At 36.2% G+C, this 22075-nt stretch overlaps 5 protein-coding genes across 5 annotated transcripts; 2 read left to right on the top strand and 3 right to left on the bottom strand. All coding sequences in view use genetic code 12, as the record gives it.

Annotated features, from left to right (window-relative positions):
• Positions 1 to 1636: 1636 nt before the first annotated feature.
• On the top strand, positions 1637 to 7036 carry PVL30_000012 (uncharacterized protein; the record flags this gene model as incomplete). Its single annotated transcript, XM_001527436.2, has 1 exon — positions 1637 to 7036. One exon carries the CDS (start codon positions 1637 to 1639, stop codon positions 7034 to 7036), a length of 5400 nt encoding a protein of 1799 aa, XP_001527486.2.
• Positions 7037 to 7293: 257 nt separating this feature from the next.
• Positions 7294 to 8325, bottom strand: PVL30_000011 (uncharacterized protein; the record flags this gene model as incomplete). The annotated part of the gene is made up of 1 exon (XM_001527435.2): positions 7294 to 8325. The coding sequence occupies one exon, from the start codon at positions 8323 to 8325 to the stop codon at positions 7294 to 7296; it is 1032 nt and encodes a 343-aa protein (XP_001527485.2).
• A 577-nt stretch (positions 8326 to 8902) lies between these two features.
• On the bottom strand, positions 8903 to 9463 carry PVL30_000010 (uncharacterized protein; the record flags this gene model as incomplete). Its single annotated transcript, XM_001527434.2, has 1 exon — positions 8903 to 9463. The coding sequence occupies one exon, from the start codon at positions 9461 to 9463 to the stop codon at positions 8903 to 8905; it is 561 nt and encodes a 186-aa protein (XP_001527484.2).
• A 661-nt stretch (positions 9464 to 10124) lies between these two features.
• PVL30_000009 (uncharacterized protein) lies at positions 10125 to 12506 on the top strand (the record flags this gene model as incomplete). The annotated part of the gene is made up of 1 exon (XM_001527433.2): positions 10125 to 12506. One exon carries the CDS (start codon positions 10125 to 10127, stop codon positions 12504 to 12506), a length of 2382 nt encoding a protein of 793 aa, XP_001527483.2.
• Positions 12507 to 12730: 224 nt separating this feature from the next.
• Positions 12731 to 14389, bottom strand: MKC1 (mitogen-activated serine/threonine-protein kinase; the record flags this gene model as incomplete). The annotated part of the gene is made up of 1 exon (XM_001527432.2): positions 12731 to 14389. One exon carries the CDS (start codon positions 14387 to 14389, stop codon positions 12731 to 12733), a length of 1659 nt encoding a protein of 552 aa, XP_001527482.2.
• Positions 14390 to 22075: the final 7686 nt, after the last annotated feature.

Here is a 22075-nt window from a genome sequence, read left to right as displayed (position 1 = left end):
TTCCGATGGTAAAGGTTGACGAATTAGTCAAGAGTTCTGGGTCTAGACACAATCCACAAGTTCCCTGTCCCCGTCTCTCTATTTCTCTATCTCTTTCTCCTTCTTTCTGCTTATCTTCTGCTTTTAGCCAGCCGCATATTTCCGCATTGCAACCTTTTTCTCTTTTTATAGACTCCTTTTATTCCCTATCATTCTTACCGTCCTTAGATAAACCTACTCGAACGAAAATGTGCAAGAAACAGCTTATCAAAAAAAGATATTGACCACAATTTCGCAACAAACCAATTGAATTTGTAGTTTCCTTTGTTTCTTTCTTTCTTTCTTTTTGACGTGCGTGAAATTCGATATTGCTAACCCAACTCATAACTCATAACTCACGTCGATCGACAACATGAAACTCGGACAAACAATACGTTGAATTTGAAATTGGAAAACCAAAAAAGAAAAAAAAAATTATGTATGAATTTCACTAGAATTGTTTATTCTAAACTGCGTTTGAAACTTTCTTCTTTTTTTGAAATTGCATAAACTCCATTACCTGCAAAAATTGTTTTCTTTTTTTTTTCAAATCGCAAGCATTTGTGTGGAATGCAAATTATGGTGATGAGATACCAATTGGTTCTGTTCCAAACTTTCATAGGATTGGGGAAAAAAATAATAAGATAATCAAAGAGTCACAACTTTAGCGAATGTAGTTTCGTCTAAATACACCACAGAAAAAGGAATGAAGAACCAAAAATAAAATAATATTCTTATGTCAGTAGCGAGGCTTGTATAAAGCAGCAGGGATATTCTTTTAGATAAGTGTAGTCTTTTCTAAGTTTTCATTATTTTTTTAAGTTTGTTTATTTCTTTTGCAGCTTTACTTTTCTTTCCAGTAGATCAGATGCTTCATGCAATGATATTGGACCCTTGATCACTGATTTTATGTTTCTGTTTTCTTTATAATATATTTGATTAAGAATTTTCAGTGTTATAAAGAAGATAGATGAATTTTGTAAAATGAATTATGGGACAATAGGTCTGAAACACAATTGGTTGCAGAATAGGCAAGCTTTTGTTTGATCATTTATATGAAGCCTAATATGTAAACTAGAACACAGCTCTAAGTGCAATCACTCAAAATTTAAATGGATTATTCAAAAAAAGAATAATACCAAAAACTAATATGGTTCTGGCCTCAGGTTTCAATGTGCCATATCGAGCTCTTGATTGGAATTATATTTGAACTTGTACAACTTTGCAAAATACTAATTTGGCTACATCTCAAACTTATTGTCTCAAATTAATGTCGCATAAAGAACTGAGACAAATGGGGTAATTCACGTGATGTTCTTTTTTTTTGTTCTAATTTTCAAACGATTTTTTTTTTTTGTTTGGCTTTGCATTTACGCGGCTAATTATCAAAATGATTAATTCTTTTGCTTTTCAAAAACAACCACTATTGGTATTGTTACTATTCCTGTTGTTATTATAAATTTATTGATTTATTTGATTAATTTTTTTTAATTTTTTAAATTTTCTCATTATTGATACCATTGATAAATATCTCATTGCATTGCAAGAACCAAGCAACTACATTTAGCTAGTCACTACATCTACGTTTTTGTCTACCCTTGAATTGGTTACTTTTTAAATGAGTTATAAGAACCCTTTTTTAAATAGCAAGTTGCTGCAGAGTCGAACAGCAAATAATGATCAACTGAATAAGAAACAGAATGGCAACACCAGTTTTGCCAAAGGTTTTGTACCCCAAACATCACCAGCGTCAGTATCGTCATCATTCATCAATGGAAGAGTAAACAATAGCATCACCAGCAGCAGAAATGATACCAGCTACACTAGAATATTTAGGCAGTCACATCGAGAGATGAGTTCAGGGGTGAATCCTTCAACACCAAATGCCGATGAAGTAATAAACAGGATCAATAAACTTCAAAATCGATATAGAAGCTTAATCTCGCACCAGGAGCAAGAGATGACTGCCTTGAGAGAAAAACACCAAATGGAAAGGAAAGCGCAATTGCAAAAAGATAAGATGAGAAAAGTGACGTTTGAAGGGGAAATAGTCAATTTGGGGAGGTTATTACAACAACAACAACAAGTTGAAACCGAGGGCCTGAATGAAATAGGAAAAGAGAAACAAGAACAAGAGCAAGTAGAATATGAGGATGATGAGAGTGATGAGAGTGATGAGGACGAACAAGAGGAGGAAGTAGCAGAAGAAGAGTATCTGGATAATGTTAAGCAGGAGGAACTGAATCAATCTGCCGAAGATAGTGACATTGAAATCATCAGTATAAGTGATCTGGACAGCGAGGAAGAAGACCAGCCTGAATCAGTACAGTCTAAAATTGAAAAGACCGATGAAGTTAATCCACCTTACAACCATGTAAACTCAACCTATACAAAGAGCTATCAACATGACGACGAAAATGAACACGAATGTGAAAGTGAAGACGAAGATGATGATGAAGTTGTCGATCTAGACATGGATGAATACGAGGATGAAGAGCCAGAAGAAGAAGAAGAGGATGAAATGGACGAAGAAGATGAAGATGAAGGAGAAGACGAAATGGACGAAGAAGAGGATGAAATGGATGAAGAAGATGAAGAAGAAGGAGAAGATGAAGAAGATGAAGAGGATGAAGAGGATGGTGATGATGAACAAGAAAGAAATAGTGCCATCAACCCTTATGACGGACTCGGTCCTAATAATTCCAATTTGTTTGCTCAGAATTTGGCTAGCTATGCAATTGGAGCCCATAATACAGAACACGAGAATCTCAATCAGGCTGCTTCTTTTTATAATCCATCAGCAAACCTCTTTGAATCCAATCTATACCAATATAGTCCAAATGAACAGCACACAGGATGCGACTCAAAACCAGCATCTTCTCAAGAGCTCCAAGAATTGATTAAAGATCCGTCAGCCGGTGATTATGATAAACTTAATCAGAACTTTAATCAAACGGTTAGGAAACAAGACGAATTGAGATATCAACTGATGCATGATCCATATGCAAACCATGGTGAGCAATTGAAATTAAGGTATTCAGAGCAGCCAGCATGGAATCTTCAGTATAGGAGTGAGTATCCTATTCAACCTTTACATGAATACGATGATGATGATAATATAGGCAAAGATGTAGATGAAGAAGTTGATGAAGACGAGGACGAAATTGAAGAAATTGGCGAAGAAGACAGTGGCACTAGAAGCGAATCTGAAATTGAAATCGAAGAAACCAGCAGAGAGCAGGAAAATGCTAGCGATACAAATAAATTCACCACTCAATCTCAATCCCATCATGATACAGGCAATGCAACAGGTGGAAATAACGACGCCGAGGGAGAAGCTTTGAATAAAGTAGAATATACCACAAAACCAGAACAACCTGTTAAATTTGAAAATTCAGAACATTTTCAACCATCTACATCGGAAATTGAGGTAAAGTACCCGGTGCCACTTTTCTTTGATCAAAAAAACGAAACTACGCATAACAATTCAAATTACATTGATTCCCAAGAAGAAGACTATGCTGACCTGGAAAAGGAAGAGGAAGATGAAGATGAAGATCAAGAAGCAAACAAGGCAGAGGGTGTATATAACTCGCACTTGGTGTCCACATTTCCCGAAAGTACATCAAAAATCCTGCGACGATTTCATGATTCAAATCAACAATCTGGTTATATGGCAGACTCTGAATTTACAGATAATCCAACTTCTTTCAAGCATACTTTTAAAGAAGACGAGCAAGAAGGAGGGGAACAGGGGGGAATAAAGCTTGGGGATAAAGAAAAAGTTGAACCACTTGAAGAAATGCAAGATGGCAATAATTTTGGCGCAAATTTTGCACCACTACCAGAAGCATTTTATGCACATGAGTTGAACAAGCCATTGAAACCCCGAGACCGAGATGATAATCACTCTGATGCATCATTGGCCGATGAAAGTCAATTTGAATCTGCCAAGAGTGATTATTACAATCTCCCTGTTATTAAAGACTTTATACTGTTTACACAAACTTTACCACAAACAACAGAAATCAAGATGGACGAAAGCGAATTGAAACAAAATGACAGTTATTCAGATTCTACGTCTACTCCTCAATCCGAGAGTGAATTACCACCTGCACCAATTTTCAGATCAATTACCCCTGAAGAACCAGTTACGACATTGAAGAAATTGAAAGAGGCTGAGAAGAAATACAATATCAAAATTGAAGCAGTAGATGATTTGGAGCGGAGCTTGGGAATTTCCTGGGATGAAAATGATGAAGAACATAAAACCAAGAATGAAACTGAAGGAAAACAAACTGAAGAGAAACAAACTGAAGGAAAACAAACCTTGAATTTCTTTGAAATACTATCAGCTCACGAGCAGATTGTAAAGCCTATACTTGAACCAATCGATTCTGACCTGAACATTGAACAGGAGATGGAGCTGGATCAGGACACATCTTTAATGATTTCCGAAAACCAGTCCTCAGAATTGGAAGATGAAAGTAGAGTTGAAGTAGAGGCCATACCTGCTCCTGAACTTTTAGATGTTGAAGTTAATGGTTACGATAAAGAAGATATAGAAGGAGATTCAGATAGTTTTGATAAACATGATAATGATGTTATTGATGTTGTTGATGAAAGTGATTACGATACGATGACACTTGACTCTTTAGCCAGTGACGATAACCAAAACCGGGATGCCGATATCACTATGGAGAATGAAGATTCTAAAGTGTTTAAGCCCGAAACTGACGATAATGAGACGACGGAAAATATCGAGTCAGATGCAAGTACAAATTCGGATGTTACAATTCAAGCATTTGAGACTTCTCAAAATGACTCAAGATCATTGTCTGAGTCTATTGCTGATTCCAACAAGCAGGACATTTTGAAGAGTAGTACCCCAGTACCAATTGATACTAGTAAAGTGTGCAATGATGATAACAGTAGCATCGAAAAAGATAACAAAAATGGTATCGATATTGATATTGATAACATCGATGATCATTCTATGAATCAAGTTTATCCAACAATAAGTGAAGATGTGCAAAAAGATTTTGGCAATTCGAAGTTGAATGAAGCAACTGAAAGTGAAGAACCGAACTTGGTAACTGATATTGAGGTTGCAGAAACCAATGAAGACGCAGAGTCTGCTGCTGAGGAGCCTTTTAATTTTGAATTGGAAAATAGTAACTTGAAAGTGCTTTCACAATCGATTCTGGCACCAGTTTTGGATCCGTTGAGCGAAGAGGAGAATAACAGCAGCAGTAGCTGCAACTCTTCAATAATGTCAGAGGACTCTCATTTGGATGTCGTAAACTCAGAATCGAAAGAACCTGAGCAAGCTGCAATACAAACAACTGATGAAAGTGGATCTGATGATAGAATGGCAATAGATGTCCTCAATGTAAGTGAAGATCATACAGAACCTCCACTTGAAATGGAAACTATTCAAAGAGCAGAAAGTAAAGACTCAGTTAAGCCAAAAGTAGAAGGACTGGCTTCAAAAGAGGAATTTTCAAATGAAATTGATAATAAAATTGATAATGAAATTGCTGTTTCAAATCAAACATCTGCAAGTGTCGACGAAATCAATAAAAACGACCCTAAAGTTGAAAATGCTTTAGCTTTACCAGAATCTTATGAACAGTTTGATAAAGCGACAAATGACATTGTAGAAAAGAGCTTTGAGGGTATTGCCTCCAAATACGAAGCCAATTTTGAAGAGTCAGAATTGCCAGTAGAGCATGCTTTACCAGCTTTGATTTGTGAAGATGGTTTAAAATATGCGGAAGGGAAACCTGGGGAACAAATTGAAAGTGATAAACAAATATCAGTAGAAGAAGATAAACAAGAAGAACAGAAACAAGAAGAACAGGAACAAGAAGACACAAACACAGAGAATATGGAGAAGGACAATGATTTATTTGAGGAAGTTGACCAGGAAAAATTGGAACCGCTGGTCAATGATGTCGCATCAAAGGGTGAAGTGGACTTTAAAAAGGAAAGTAAATTAGTAAAGCCTATTTATAATGCGTTTACACATGTTAGTAATATCTCGCAAAGTACAAGAGATTACTTATACCATGGGAAAAATTATGTTGCTTCAACTTACCAATCCGTTGGCACTCAATATGCCTCATCAAAGAAATTAATGTCCAAAATGTGGCAGAGTATACCTTCAATAGAATTACAAATAAGCAAAGAAACTCCTGTTGTTGAGATTGAATACAAGAGACCCTCAAGAAGAAGGAGACGGAATAGAAAGCATGCTCATTTGTTATTGAAGAAAGCACTTTACAATTTTGAGGCCCCAGAGACCCAAGCTGCACTTCAAATAATCACACAAACGCATTTGAATAGTGATGGAAATGATGAAAAGAAGCATTTGAAATCTAGTGATTCTGAATCTTCAAGTGTAGAAAATGATACAAAATCTGTTAAAGATGGGTCAGAAGTTGCATTAACAAAGCCAGGTTTTGAAATGGAAAATATCGAGTTGCTGTCAATTAAACAGGAGCCAAAGTCCACTCGACTTGCAAGGAAATCCTTACCCTCACAATCTGTTCAAAAAACTACTAACGTAGTGGGAAGTCCTTCAAAGAAAACTCCTCACGCTCGTCTTTCTACTTCTTCTGGTCATCATAACCAACAACAGCAACAACATCATCATCGTCGTAACTTGTATGGCCTATTGGCTTCTGACATAGAGCCAGTCGAACCTATTAGAAGGCTACGTAATGGACATGTTTACGGCTTAGACAGCCAATCGCCAGCTCCCGTATCATCACCAGCTTCTCCTTCTTTGTCACATCAAAGTCTGAGACGGTCAAGCTCGCAACAGGAGGAGCAATTGCAAGTTGATCATCCCGCTTCGCGAACAAGATCAAAATCACCTCTAAAACGAACGCTTCAAGAGTTGGCTGGGCCAATTGAACAAAATAGACATAAAAAGAGAAAAGCTTCTGACACTGCATCACCGGCACTTACTTCTGCCAATGAAGAAGAGCGAGGAAGATCAAGGGAAAGGTAGCTGTGAAGCAAATTAATCAATTAATCAATTAATCAATTATTAAATAAATGAATTAATAAATAAATGAATTAATAAATAAATAAGTACTCTCTAATAATATATATAATTTGCAAAAATGCAGAGAATAAAGTGTAAATTAGTGGAAAAGATATATATAGAAAAGAAGAGAAAGCCAAAAGACAAAAGACAAAAGACAAAAGACAAAAGACAAAAAACACAATAGACAGAAGAAAAAAAAAAGAAAGTGTTACCTATGTCTATGCTAAATACGTCATTCCCAATTCGTATACACCAAAGAATACCAGATTGGTGACAAAAGATCTTGCAATCGATACACCCAACCCCCTGTAAAATGATTTTTGCTGCGAAGACAAATTCGCAAGCTTTAGCAGCCCGCTTCCAAGTCCAAACCTCTTGCGCACAATCTTGTCAACTGCATCCTTTTGCACTAATGATTTTGCCGTGTCAACAGGGAAAATCATTATCCAGCTAAAGACCCCGGAAAGTCCACCGGCAATTAATACTGATAATGATTTTGTCATGGTCGAAGTCGAGTCCATTGCTGCATTAATTGAGTATTTCATTGTCTCGTAGAATGTATAGTACAAACCTGACGAGAGCGAGTCTCGAAGAAAATGTTGTGGAAACCCCGAGTATAGACTAGTCCATCCACCATGTTTTACAATTGTGCGTACAATCCTTAAAGTAGACATATCTCGCAACTTGGATGCCGACTTTAGTTTTGCTGCCTCTGCACTTGAGATGACCTTGTTTTGAACCAATTTTTCCAATTGTGCAAAAACCTTCATAAATTCAAACGGACATGCAAATATAGAAACGCATCCACCGGCCACGAGCCCTGATAGAAAGCACACGGGGACATTTCTCCATAGAGGATTCCTTTGATCATCTTCTATCCATTTTCCAAATAATGATTCGTAGACATGTGGCTTTGTCCATGTAAATATTGAAACGCTCATTGATTTGGAAAATGAAGTGGATATCAATGGAGCCCATACTCCTCTGAAAAACCCCTTTAAACCTTCTCTATGGTATGTTTTCGAAAAGCAGTCAAAGTAACTTGTAAAATGTTTATGTGTTTGCATTCGCACCTTAACCGTATCCATTGGGTACCCTACCAATGTTGAGGCCAACGAAGCACCATATGAAAGGATACTGGAACGCAACGGTTGAAGCAGCTGTGGAAAGATGTGGATCGCATGGTTGGGATCAATATCACCAGTTATCGCTGGAAGTCCTCCTCCATTTGTCAGTGGCTTGGCGGACATGCAATAATCCTCTTGTTTTCTGAGATGTAAATTATATAGTTGTTAATTGTAGTGATAACCAGTTAGGTTGGTAGTTTTAAAGGGAAGTGTAAGGTGAACTGTGAGATGTGAGATGTGAGATGAGGTGTGAGATGGTTTAAAGATTAACTAGGTGAACATTTTATATATTGTGAAAAGTGGAGAAGTCAGACATGTGGGTGGAAGTGAGTGAGAAAATATATGAGAGAGAAAGAGAGAGATAAGCATTTTTCGCATCCATCAGTATACAAAGGAAAATTATGGTCCGTATTAAAGGACAATTGAAACGAAACAATAACCAACTCAAAAGTTTCATCAACACAGAAGATGCATAGTTGTGACGACTTGATTTGGAATAAAAATATATAAGAAAGTAAAACACCAGGTTCATTATACAAAAATTGTTTATCAGATTAAAAACTAAGACATGTTGACACACACATATAATTATATATAATTATATACATATATTTATACATACATATATGTATGTATATATAAGTGTATATACACACATGTGCATACACAAGTAAACACTATTTACAACTTCGTGCCCAGATTAGTAGCCTCTTCTTCTAGCATCATTGACTTGGCTAAGCATATCCCTGAACCCACTCTTGAAATGTCTTCTCCACCATTCTCTTCTCAATTGACCCTTGTACTTTCCTGGACGGATAAATCTCTTTTGTACTTTAGCCAAGTATCTAATCTTATTTTCCTTCACGAGTCTTCTGTTCATTGCTAAACCTTGCGAGATATTGTTGAACTTGAGATCTACTATTCTTCCTGCATTGTGGTCGTTGACTCTCATACGCTTAGCAACTAATCTTGGATCTGCCTCGACATCTAGGAGAATATCATCAGTATTGGCCTTTTCAAAAGCAAAATCAGGAATGGAACTCCTCAAAAGCTCGTCAATGTCAATCTCCTTCTTGGCTATAGAATCGTTTGAGTCCAAGGTTTGCTCTTTGCTAAGATTGTTTTTGTTTCCAGTTCCCTGTGTACTAGCTGGACGCTGAGAATCGTTTTGGAAAGTTTCATTATTATTTGATGTTGAATTAAATCTGTTCATGAGCAAAGAAGATGCTACTGGACGCTGAGCACATGGCCTAAGAGGCATCAGTATTTGTCTTGAAAAAATCCGCGATAGCATTGATAAACTTTTATTTAATGATCTGTGTATAGTGGTATTTGTGGAAAGCAGGTTCTGGAATACACGAATATTCTGTCTTGATCCTTTATTGAAAATTCAAGGTTTTAGGTTTTCCTTTTGGTTTTGGTTGTCCTTTTTCTTTTCCTTTTCCTTTTTTTTTCTCAACTCAAGGCTTGTCTAGGTTTTGTTGATGAAGGGGGAGGAGGAAAAAAAAAATTGAGGTTTTTCAAATTTTTTTTTTTTCTATGTGATTTTTCATTTCTCGGTTTCTATTGTGGTGCACAAATGGCACAAAACTGGACTGGAAGCGGAGCTTTTCAGATAACCGTTGGTATATTCATACACAAGTGAACCATAACCAATTGGGGTAACAATTTCATCAAAGTGGAGAACAACACACTTTACGCAAAAAAAAAGAAAAGAAAAAATCGTTTGCTTGAGATATAATTAGACTATATTAGAAGGGGTTTGGTAAAGAAAATCAAAAAACGAAAAGGATTTCAGAAAAAAAAATAAAAGACACTTGTGAATGCAGATTGAGCAAACGAAGCAGAACTGATAGAGCTTACACATTTTCATACAATTGAATTAAGTTTCCCACTTTTTATTTTTGGTTCTCACTTTGAAAATGACTGCTAACCCATTAACAAATGTGGCACCGTTTCTTACTTCAGTGTGTCCTGGATATACTGACCTTGAGGAAAACATTCATCATTCACTACAGCTGTTTTCGATTCCAGCAGCATCCAGTAAGATCAATTGGCCATTGAACCATAACAGCAAGGGACATATAACGTCAACAAATTTGGAGTTGGACCTGACATATTTGAATATCGCTCGTCCACCTTTGGCCAAAGTTGAATCAAATACTTATGTGTCATTGCCACTTCATGTTGTAGAGGAGTTTAAAAAAAGAATCAAGACATGCGATAGAGTTCAGGAGGGAAATATACACATTGGTGCAAATATCAACCCTTTATTACAGGACCCTTTCCGAAACGTATCCATGAATCCAGGGTCCATCACTCAAGTATTAGAGTTACAAAATATTAAATTCCTGTCCAACAACCCATTTGCCACTGCTGAATCTGTTTCAAGGGGGGTTGTTTGTGACAAGTTCCCTGGCTTTCAGGATATTCACAATAGTCTGGATATACGGGTTTTAGCATACAATAAGGATGTCTTTGATCGATGTCAAAAACTCGTTATAACATCGCATGTTAATGTCTTGAATGTATTGGGGTTGGACAAAGAGTCCAAGTATGCTAATACAAAGCATTACAAGCAGGTGGATATGTCAGGAAATGTTGCTGAAACTTCTGTTGAAGTTCCACTCCTTCGACTTCAGTTTGACGAGTCGACTATTATAACATCGATGCATGCTTTTGTGCTACACAAGGAACCCATCATTGTTATTGGATTACTGTCGGGAAACATTGTGGTTATTGAACCGCGAACTGCAAAATTTAGGAAATTCGATTTGGGACTCAATAATATTGCAGGAGCACTTGAAGTTATATGTGTATCGTCCCTCAGTGTGATATGTCATCCGCAGTATGACTTTTTGATTGTTGCTGGGTATTCTAATGGAGAAGCGGTTATTATAAATCCCCTTGGCTCTAACGACTCAACATTGTGCGTCAAAAAAGATAGGAGTGTTGTAATTAGGGATACACACGGTATATTTTTCAAAGTGACCGATTTGAGTGCACCAGCACTGCAAAAGCAAACTGCAACTATTCTTTTCCATTTCAAACTCAGCCATCATCCAATCACAGCCATTACCTCGACGTTGGAGATACAAAATAAAGCGGCTGGAAGAGCAACAAGAGATAAAGTTGCAAAAGGAGGAGAAGGTGAACCCAGTAACCAGCCGCATATTATTGCATTTGCTTCTGCAGATGGGTTTGTCAAATTCCTAGATTTGATGTTTTCGTATGGTTACGACGATACTGAGAGAATTGTATCTGATCACACAATAATTACCGATATAATCTCTACATACTTCAATACTAGTGTTACAGATGTTGCATTTAGTCCAGACTACAAGTTCTTTTGCATGCTGGGCAAAGGTGACTTGATTGAATTGTTCAAGTTGGCATACTATAATGTCGATGGAGTTTACAAAAACAAGAACCGTCCATCAAGTGGACGATCTAGAAGTGGTACTATTAGCAGTGGCTACCGTCGTCAATCAGATGCTGGAGCTGCTCTTGCTTCTGAAGTTACTGAACTGTTTCCACCAATGATCAAGAGTATGCAAATTGTGTGTCGTTTCAAAGCCCACACTAGCTCTATAAAGTCTCTAAGGTTTTGCACAGAGCAATGCGCATCACCATTAGGGACATATAGAATATTGAGTTGTGGCAACGATGGGAGAATTATACTTTGGGAATTTGACCATAAAGCTATACCAAAGATAAAAAAGCCCACTACAAGTAATCAAATTTCTAACCAACGAGGAAGAGAGCCGCGTAGATCTATCCATGAACGGAGACCAGGTGCCTCACCAATGGCCACAACGTCTTTAACAGCAACGACAACAGCTGGAGGAGGAACAACTACAATTATCGCACATAGTCCCAGCCCTATTCGACACCCTAGATCATCTCATCGAAGAAACAAGTCGGAAGATCCGATCTTCAAAAATCCATCGCTTACCAACCTTTTATCAGTTCAAAACATGAATTTGAACAGCGTATTGAGCAATGGCGAACAGCAGCAGCAAGAGAAAGACCTGCAACAACAAACGGAAGATATTGTTGCATTATATAGAAAATTGCAAAATCTTCGAAATAGAAAGAACCCACAGCGGTACCATCAACAATATGGCACAATCATTGCACCCATAGTAAATGATAAGTTGGTACCTACCATCGGTATCCCCTTGGTTACGATTGATTTGTCAAGTCTTATCCCCAATGGTAAAATTGATAGTGTTGAAGTAGATCAGAACGCATTGTTTTGTTTTTGCAAAAACGGCGATATCTTTCGGTATAGCATTGTATAGAATAGAATAGAGGAAAAGAGAAAAGAGGGAAGGAGAAAGAGGGAAGGAGAAAGAGAGAAAGAGAAGAAGAAAGAAATAGAATCAAAAATACAAGAGTACAAAGAATAAAGGTATTTCAAAAGTTTCAAAATCCAAGTCTAGATAAAAAAATGCTTTGATGCTTTTTTTTTTTGTTTTTGTTTTTGTTTTTGATTTTGTATTGTTTTTCTTCGTTCTATTCTACGCTAATTAAAGTCAAGAGTATTTCCATCAAGACCAAACCCGAGATCTTCTTCTAACTTGTAGTAGTCTGCACCCAATACCGAAGGATTGAACTCGAAATCTCCTTGGTCGTATTCGTCATGCATACGCAGGTCATATTGATTGTTATTGAGATTGGAATGATTTTGATGATGATTAATACCCCCGATACCACTACCAAGACCACTACCACTACCACCACTGGCAATACCAGCCAGTTCTAAGTTGGAGAATGAAAAGTCAGTCAATTCCTGTGGTCTAGGGTATGCATCTTCCTCTCGTCTCTCTGCTTGTTCATAACCATCTCTTCCCCTCGACTGGTTCGAGTTATTAACATCGATTGAAACATTACTATAGGAAGGTTGCGTTTCTTGGTTTCTAAATCGTTGAGATTGTTTTCTTTCCTCTTCTTGTCGCTGTTTTTGTTTCATTTGATATTGCAATTGGATTTGTTGTTGTTCTTCAATTGGTTTCCGTACAAATTCCCTAAAGCCTTTGACTTCCTCCATTATTAATTGTTTCATATCGTCCAATTCTTCAAATGTTTCAAAACTCTTGAAATCAAACTTGATTTGACACTCGGGTTCATCTCTTGGATCGTGCCATATTTCGAGGTACTTGTGGTTTAGTGCATCATTAACACTTATTCTTTCATGTGGGTCTAGGGTTAACATTTTTTCCAATAAATCGAGGGCTAGTGGGTTGGCATTAGGAAACAATTGTGAATAGCTAATCTTTTTCATGTATGGCAACGAGCGCACATAATTCTGTGCCCTTTGTGAACCAATTTTGACCAAAGTATCTTCTGGAGGTGTACCCAAAATCATCAATATTTGATTCAACTGGTCGACATAGTCTTTGCCTCTAAACAATGGCTTACCGCCCAAAAGCTCGGCGAGTATACATCCTACTGACCATACATCGATTGCCTTGGTGTAATTGCTAAAGCTCAACATAATCTCGGGTGCTCTATACCACCGTGTAGCAACATACTCTGTCATGAATCCTTGATTCTGTTCAGGGTCTTCAGAAAACCCTCTTGCAAGACCGAAATCACCGATTTTTAACTCGCAATCGGCATTCACCAATAAGTTACCCGGCTTCAAGTCCCTGTGTAGCACATCGGCCGAGTGTATATATTTGAGTCCACACAAGATCTGGTAGATGAATGATTGATAGTGCAGATCTGTTAATGGTTGTCCCGATCTGATGATCTGGTGCATATCGCATTCCATCAATTCCTCGTAAACGTAAATTTCATTAAACTCTCCTGTTAATGGGTTAGGGATAATGTCCAAGTCATACAAGCAAGTGATGTTCTTGTGGCCTCTAAAGAATTGTAGGAGTTTAATTTCTCGCAATGCTCGTTTGCATAGGATTTTTTTGCTAAAGATATTGGTGATCTTTTTTATGGCGACGTAGGAGCCATCTGCAGAAGATGACAAGTTGCTGCCATCACCTGCGCTGCTAGCCGAGGCTGTTGAAGAGTCTGTTGATCCGTCATCGTATTTAGCAGAGCACACTATACCGTAAGCTCCGTGGCCTAGTTCCTTGATGATTTTGAATCGGCGGTCGATTATAAATTCTTGATTGTATACTTTGTTGACTGTGCGGCCATAATAAACAGGGCTTTCTTCATTCATTGTGAAAGGTTAAAAATAAAAAAAAGATGAAAAAGAAATTAAATTTGAGAATAAATAATCTTATGATAGAATAGGAACAGTAATAATAATAATTCAGGAAGGAATGAATGAAGAAAAGGAAAAAAGAAAGGGGGGTGGGGGGGGGGGGGGAAGTGGCAACAAAAAAATAAAGGGTGGTGATAATTTAGTGAAACTGATTTAGTAATGATTTGACAAAAAAATAAAAGGAATATAGATGGCAAGTGGGTGGGATGTATCAGCCGTATTTATAATGGTGCCCTCGAAAGTCTTTGTAGTAGCAGTAGTAGTAGTAGTTGTTGTTGTTGTTGTTGTTGTTGATATTCTTTAATTAGGATCAAGAATAAAAGGGTCTCTAATTTATTTAATTTTGTCTGTTTCAATGATGGGGGTTTTGTTAGTGTAGGAATGTATGTATGAATATTTTTTTTTGGCTCTGGAGAAGATTCGAAGGGGGGGCTTTACGAGAAGATCCCCTTCCTCTCCTTCTCAGTCAAAATGTTTTGTTTTAAAAATAGCAATATTTTATTTATTTATTTATTTATTTATTTATTTCAACTACCAAACACAAATACAAACACAAACACAAACACAAAATGTATAAAGATTCACACTTGCACTCACAAACAATAGACAAGTAGAATGTGAAAGAAGAGATGGTCATACAATAGCCCAGGAGCTTCTTCCCCTTTTCTAATTTTTATAACTTCGCTTATTCATCATCCACGGCGTTTTTCTTTTCTTCCGTTTTGTTCTTTATCCTTTTGTTGTTTTTTTGCAAAAGGGTACAGGAACCAATAGGAGTTTCATAACGGTTTGCAATGTGTTTTATATCAATGCGATGGAAGAGGCATTTGTTACTATACGGCTCAAAAGAAAACAAAAAACATTGTTTCTGTTTTGTCTCTGTTTTGTTTCTGTTCTTTGTTCTTTACTTGCTTCTAAAATTTATTCCGTTCATCTCATTTCACTTTAAGGAAGAAGATGTAGAAGAAGGAATTGATTAACTACTGGTAATCATTTGTTATGCTAGATGTGGTTTTGTTATTGTCTAGGATATGTTCTATTTTTGGCCCTTGCCATAATATTTATTATCTGCAAAAGAAAAGGTGAAAAGGTGGAAACAGAAGTGGAAACATACTATAAAGAAGAAAGAGATGTTTGGTATACGTGGTTTCTACGCAATCTTTGGGTAAAATTTTGCAATCTAATTTGTTGTTTCATTTTTCTATTTATCTTTGGTCCATCTCTAGATTTAATTTCTTGCTGATAATTAAGCATTTGCTAAACTATTTAAAAAACATGTTTCTGTTTAGAATGTTTACAAAATAGCAAAATAGCCTTGAATTGCAATAGTGGTTTCTCTTCTTTATTTAAATTATACGAGAGAATAAAAAGGAATGATTGATATATCGTGATAACGGTATTATTCGATATGTATGTCAGTTCCTGTGGGGCCATTCCTGTTTTCACACTTTTGGGTCGTGTCTGTGTCTACAAATTGGGTCTGCACCTATATTTTGTTTCAACACAATTTTTGTTCAAAACAAAGTCAAAAAATAAAAATACATAGAAAAAAGAATAGAGGAATCAGGTAAAAATGGGGCCCTCTATACAGCACGACGTTTTCAAGTCGTACACCTTGTTTATTTACCTTTCACTATTTTCAAGCATTACATTGCATCAAAGCCTTTGTTATAATGCTTGTCAAGTACTAGCACCTTAAAGCCTTGTGTGGCTACGACACTGATATAAGATGTACATAAGTATATATTTTTGTATCTGCAATTTTTTCTCTAAAGTGGTAGCGTAATTGGTGATGATTAAATAAAGAATAGGTTTTATAAGCGATGATGCATGGAATAAGCTTATCTCGTGGCTGAATACATATAAAAGATGAAGAAATAAAAACACATAGACAGAGTTGGAAACGTAGAAACCACCAAAATGTTTGGTTAAGGATTGTGAAGTATAAAAGATAAACAATAAGTTCACATGGAGGACCACAATCATGTGGTATTTTGTTATATCTCCGTTCAATGCCTATAATGGTACATACATATTCCAAGAGATGGTTATAAAGAGAGGGAGCTGGGGAAGAGGAAATATACTTAAATTGCAAGGTCCAAAGTTAGAATTGTAGGAATTTAGCGCTGTGTATAAAATCACGGAGATATCAGTCGTCACAACAACAACAACATTATCAATCATTACAAAGCTATCTATTATAGCCAATGACAAACAGAAAAGAAGAAAAGAGGAGTTTTGAATTTACCAAGAGCAATGATAAAACTGTGTTTGAATCGACCGCCGTGCTTGTCTTTATACTTAGAAAAACAACTTTCCTTCAACTTTTTTCTTCTCCTTTTTTTTTTTTTTCTTCATTTTGAAACTTTACTCCGTACCGTAATGTTTGAAATACCAAGTTTACTTATCTATTATTATAATTACTATTGATTTTATCTTTACCTTTTTTTTTTTGCTTGTATCTTTTCTTTTATGTTTAACTTGCTTTAGCTTGTATCAGCCCCACCTGGGTTTAGCAAAGAAAAGCTATTGAAATGGAAATACCCCTGTTACTTCGTTTGCTCTAGACTAAGCTTATTCTGTCATTTGTTTTCTTTGCCTTTAGACAGAAGAATAGATCCAAGTGCATTGCAATAGTTTTATACTTTAAAGTAAAGTGTCAGGTATACATTTAGGCTTAAGTTACATTCCATGGTTTATCTAAAGTAAAGTTTTCATTCTTTCCAATACTAAATGGTTTTTTTTTGTTCGGGCAAAAGTAGGTTTGTCATGTCAGAATTGGATAAATGTACTTTGATGCAACATGATGCAATCGAACAAAAACGTCTCTTTCAAAACTCAAAGTATAATAAAACAGTTCATACAGCTTCAAAAAAAGAAGGAAAAGGAAAAGGAAAAGGAACAAAGAAGGAAAGGAAGGAAAAGAAGGAAAAGGAGAAAAGAAGGAACAGAACACGTATGTTTATGTATATGCTTCTATGTGCTAGTTGTAGTGCTGGATATGCTTACTTTGGTTTCTAGTATAATATTATGGCCAGAAAAAAAAAATAATTTGAATATTTCATTTCATCATCCTCAAATTATTCTGCTTTCTTTGTTTATTTATTCTTTATTAGTATTATTATATCTTAAACTTTAGCAAGTAATAATAAAGAAGAAGTTAGAGCTTTAGAATAAGCAAGGAGTATCAATTCATTCATCTTGGCTTTCTCTTTGAGCATATTGCTGCCTCCTTTACTGGTTTAAACGATTATCCGACGTTAAGAAAAGAGAGAGAGAGAGAGAGAATGAGAGTGAGAGAATGAAACAAAAAATCTGGTAAACTATAACAAGTCTATAGGAGTAAGTCTAATGAGAATTGAGATAACGGGCAGATGTTTAGTTCATTGGTTATCAATTTTTTTTTTCAATCTAGAGACCGGAAACCCAATTCCTAAACATTCAGGACCCAACAGGATGCAAAAAAAAGTTCATACTTCAACACTGGCGAGTTGTGATTGATATATAGCCTCTGGTGCATTACTCTCCTGTGACATTGTCCTTTTTAATTTTTATTTTTTATTTTTTATTTTTTATTTTTTATTTTTTATTTTTTTATTTTTTTCAACCAAAAGGAAGCGAAACCTCCATTTTACTGCGATTAAAGGAGAACAGGTGATAATAATAAACGGTGCTCGATAGTTATTCGCCTAATTGTATAGGACAGAAAACCAAACAAAAAAATACATTATTATTCATCATTTTCTACCATGTGCTTGCTTAAAAGTATTTGGCTAGCAAATACTAAAGGACTGAAAAGTAAGAAAAAAAAAAGCAAAAATCAAACTCTTAAAAGTCATCCAAGAGTATCGTATTAGGAGACTTGTAGCCCAGTAATGGTTATTATTGTACTTTTCTTAATACTCAACAAACAAGACTGAACATACGCTATACGTTATGCTCTTTTTTTATGATTTTTCTGTTGGTAAACTCCCATGATCTCAAATTCAACATTTGCACGTAAACATAAACACACACACACACACACACACACACACACACACACACACACACACATGCACACACGCTTTTCTTGCCGATGCCTGACAAATGATATTGTGTAGGTATGTTTGCAAGAGTTTATGAGTTATTGTGAGTGACTATGTGGATATATGAATACATTTGGTATATGTTTGATCAAAAAAAAAAGTGTGTGTCAGAGCATTAGCTTGGCAGGAAAACGTATTAGTCTAAGAATTTTTCATTCAACGCCGTATTGGCAAACTGCAGAGACTGATCAACTTGTAACAGCTGAAACCCACACGCACATGGGTACTTACACCGATTTGCTGGCCAGAAGACATCTCTTTCCACACAGATAATAAGAAACATGAATGGAAGACATTTTCATCAGTTTGCCTTATAGGTTCAATCTACTCTCTTTGCCTCCTAATATTTCTTTTTTTCTTTTTCCAGATACAGCAAAGTTGGGAAATAGTCTGATATCATAACCCACAATTTAAACTAGATGAAACTAAATGCAATTATTTAGACACATTATTGTTGATTTCGATTCAAAACTCGAACTCGAACTTGAACTCGAAGAAGAAGAAGGAAAAGAAACTAATACATTTTTTGCTCAAATTTTTTTTGGGTTTTTTTTTGCTTTAACACTTTCAGCATCTACGCGGACCAATACCCGGAATCCAGACTAAATATACAAAGATTGATTACCAACAAAAAAAAAGTTTTAAATTAAAACTGATTCAAGCATTCACATTGTTAAAAACAGCATTTGCAGTGTCAAATACTTTGACGTGATGATCTTTTTATTTCTTCCTTTAAGTCGATTTGCAAAAAAGAAGTTTTAGCCTATTCAACTTGTTATAAAAAGGCAATTTGTTTTTAATATGTCGAGAAAGCTGATACAACTATCTTGTGTTTACTAAAGCTGAAACCAGACTTGAAGAATATAAAAAAAGTGACAGTTTTGTGATTTAACCTAAACCATACTCAAGTCCATTTATCCTCTTTTTTTTTTCATTTTAGTTACTTTGTTACTTTGTTTCTTTGTTTCTTTGGCATCTCACAGTAATTTCAAGGTTAAAGTTTGGCCATTTTAAAAGACAATAGTTGTTTTTTTTTTTTCTTTTGTCCACCACTGATTGCTATCCAATGGTCTCGATCAAAGCGCAATTTGTTACAGATTAGACTAAGCATTTTGGTTTTTGTTTTCTTTTTCTTTTTCTTCACTTTTCTTCAATTTTCTTTACTTTACTTTTACTGTCTTTAGAATTCTTGTATCCAATTTAGCTTCTGCAGGAGCTATTGTCTTCCAGAACCTTTCCGTTGTCTTGTCTTCCCCCCTCCTTCCCCACTTCTACATCTTTACATACACACACACGCATCAACACACGAAACAACAAGCTTTTTTTTTTTTTTGCAGTTTTGTCACTAGAGACACACTAGCATAACTTAACTTTTATTGATTCTATTGCTTTGACAAACAAGTAAACAAGTAGCCCACGAGAGCAAGAGTAATAGCAGCAGCAATTGAAAACAGGAAAACTACCTTAAAAAAAAGAAAAATTAACCTTTGCTCATTCTTGAGTTGAGTGAGCAGAGTCCCTAATCTATTTTTTCTATTCCAAAACACAGTAAAATAAAAAAATATAGAGTCCTTTTTCTTTTTAGCTTCTTCCCTGGAAACTATACTTTGCTTGCTTACCTAGCTAGCTAACTGACTACCTAGCTAACTAAACTAAACTAAATCATACCACAAACACACCCTGGAAAATCACAAATCAGAAAAGGATTGGAATGAAAGCAGAATGTAAATGTAAAGTGAAATCAAAAGAAAAAAAAGAGACGGAGAAACTTCTTTATTCTCTATATTATTAAAAGACAGGTTTCAGACACACACACACACACACACAGACGTCATAGCTATTTTTCTTTTCCTTTTCTGTTTGGTTGGACTCAAAAAGGAATTGTCGAATCACCACGGATTTACGCATCGTTTTCTTTTTTTTTTATTCTGCTGCTCGATAGTATCTGTACTGGTGCCTAAATAAAAAAATAATTAATCATAAATTAAACATTAAAACAAAAGCCAACCAATTCAACTTTCTTGTCTCGTATCCATAAAAGGTCATCACAAAGCATCTCGCTATAATATTCATTCTCTAACCTTTTTGTTTTGCACTGTTAGAATAAAAATAAACATCCTATTTGTCGCATAGCACTGTCACAAGTAACAAGTGTACGACTGCTGAGCATCGGTTTGAGCTGGTAGCTCACCGATACCAGCGGTTTGAGTTCGTGACTTGATAGGCTATATTCCAACTAAGTGTAATTGTCAATGATCGCACCTATAAAGGTCTCAATGCTCATAAGTTAAGAGAGTAAATTGTCTCATACAAAGTCACTAGTAAGGAGAATCGTGAGAGTATACACTCTGCACGTTCACCTAGTGATTTGTGTTCAATGTAGTTGACCGTATAAAATCTATATTTTACCGATATTTCTATATAATAGTGATAAGTTAATTTTACCACTTCTCGTTCCTATTTATATAAACTCATCTTGTTTGAAGTTTCAAGTTTCCTATGTCGTGCAATATTCTCCAAATATTCACTTAGCGGAAACGAGGGCACAGAGCGTCCAATGTGTGTCGCACTGTGACATCCTCCCCCCCTTCAGAGTCTGAATGAGCGATACGGCCTTATTTTCATTGCATTTCGGAAAAAATTGATTTGAGGTAAAATAACTGTACAAATTGATGATAACCGTTGTGGCCTCCCCCCCTGCAAAGTAGAAAATCATTTTGTAGTACTAAGCGGAGCGGCAACAAACGGTTTCAACATCTCCCTAGTATACTGACGTTTCATGGGAATGCCTTGGAGGTTACTAAGATAGTAAATCCTCGACAGCACCTTCCGGACAACGAAAGGACCCGACCAATTCAAGCCCATCTTGTTGGTAGCAGCATCGTAAACTAAGACTAAGTCTCCTTTCTTGATCGGTATATTAGTGTCATAACGTTTGTCAAAAACTTCCTTCTGATGATCCCGATCGCGGCGTTGAGTTTCCTTAGCAGAGTCTTCCTGTTGTTTACGGAAATAAAACTGACCAACGCGGAACTTGAATAGTTCGTCCTCCGTGTATTGTTGTATATCAGATGGTGTTTGCATCAATGATTGGAGCAGATTATTACCTTCAAATCCAAAAACCAAGTATTGTGGTGTGAATCCCGTACGTTTACGAACCGTAGTACGATCCACCCACAATGCAGCATTCAAAACTTTGCTCAAATTCTTATTCTCTGGAACCAGTTTGATGAATCTGATAAGTCGTTTGTGCGACGCTTCGATCATCCCATTCCCCTGCGGATGGTACGGTACAGAATAAGATGGAGAAATGCCATAATTTGAGAGCAATTGCTGGAGGACCTCATTGTGAAATTCACGACCATTGTCGGTTTTCAAAACACTAAAGGTTCCTACACGAGCAATAAAGTTTGAATAAATAAAGTCGGCTACTGCCTCTGCAGTAACCTTTGGTAAAACCTGAGCTTCGGGCCATCCCAGAAATTCGTCACGTGCAACGACAACAGTAGCGTCACGGAGCTTAACGCAGTCACAGACGATTGTATGAAACATA

The sequence above is a fragment of the Lodderomyces elongisporus genome, chromosome 1 (assembly GCF_030384665.1).
Source record: "Lodderomyces elongisporus chromosome 1, complete sequence".
Lineage (NCBI taxonomy): Eukaryota > Fungi > Ascomycota > Pichiomycetes > Serinales > Debaryomycetaceae > Lodderomyces > Lodderomyces elongisporus.
Note: the sequence above shows the minus strand (reverse complement) of the source record. Positions and strands in the feature narration are given on the sequence as shown.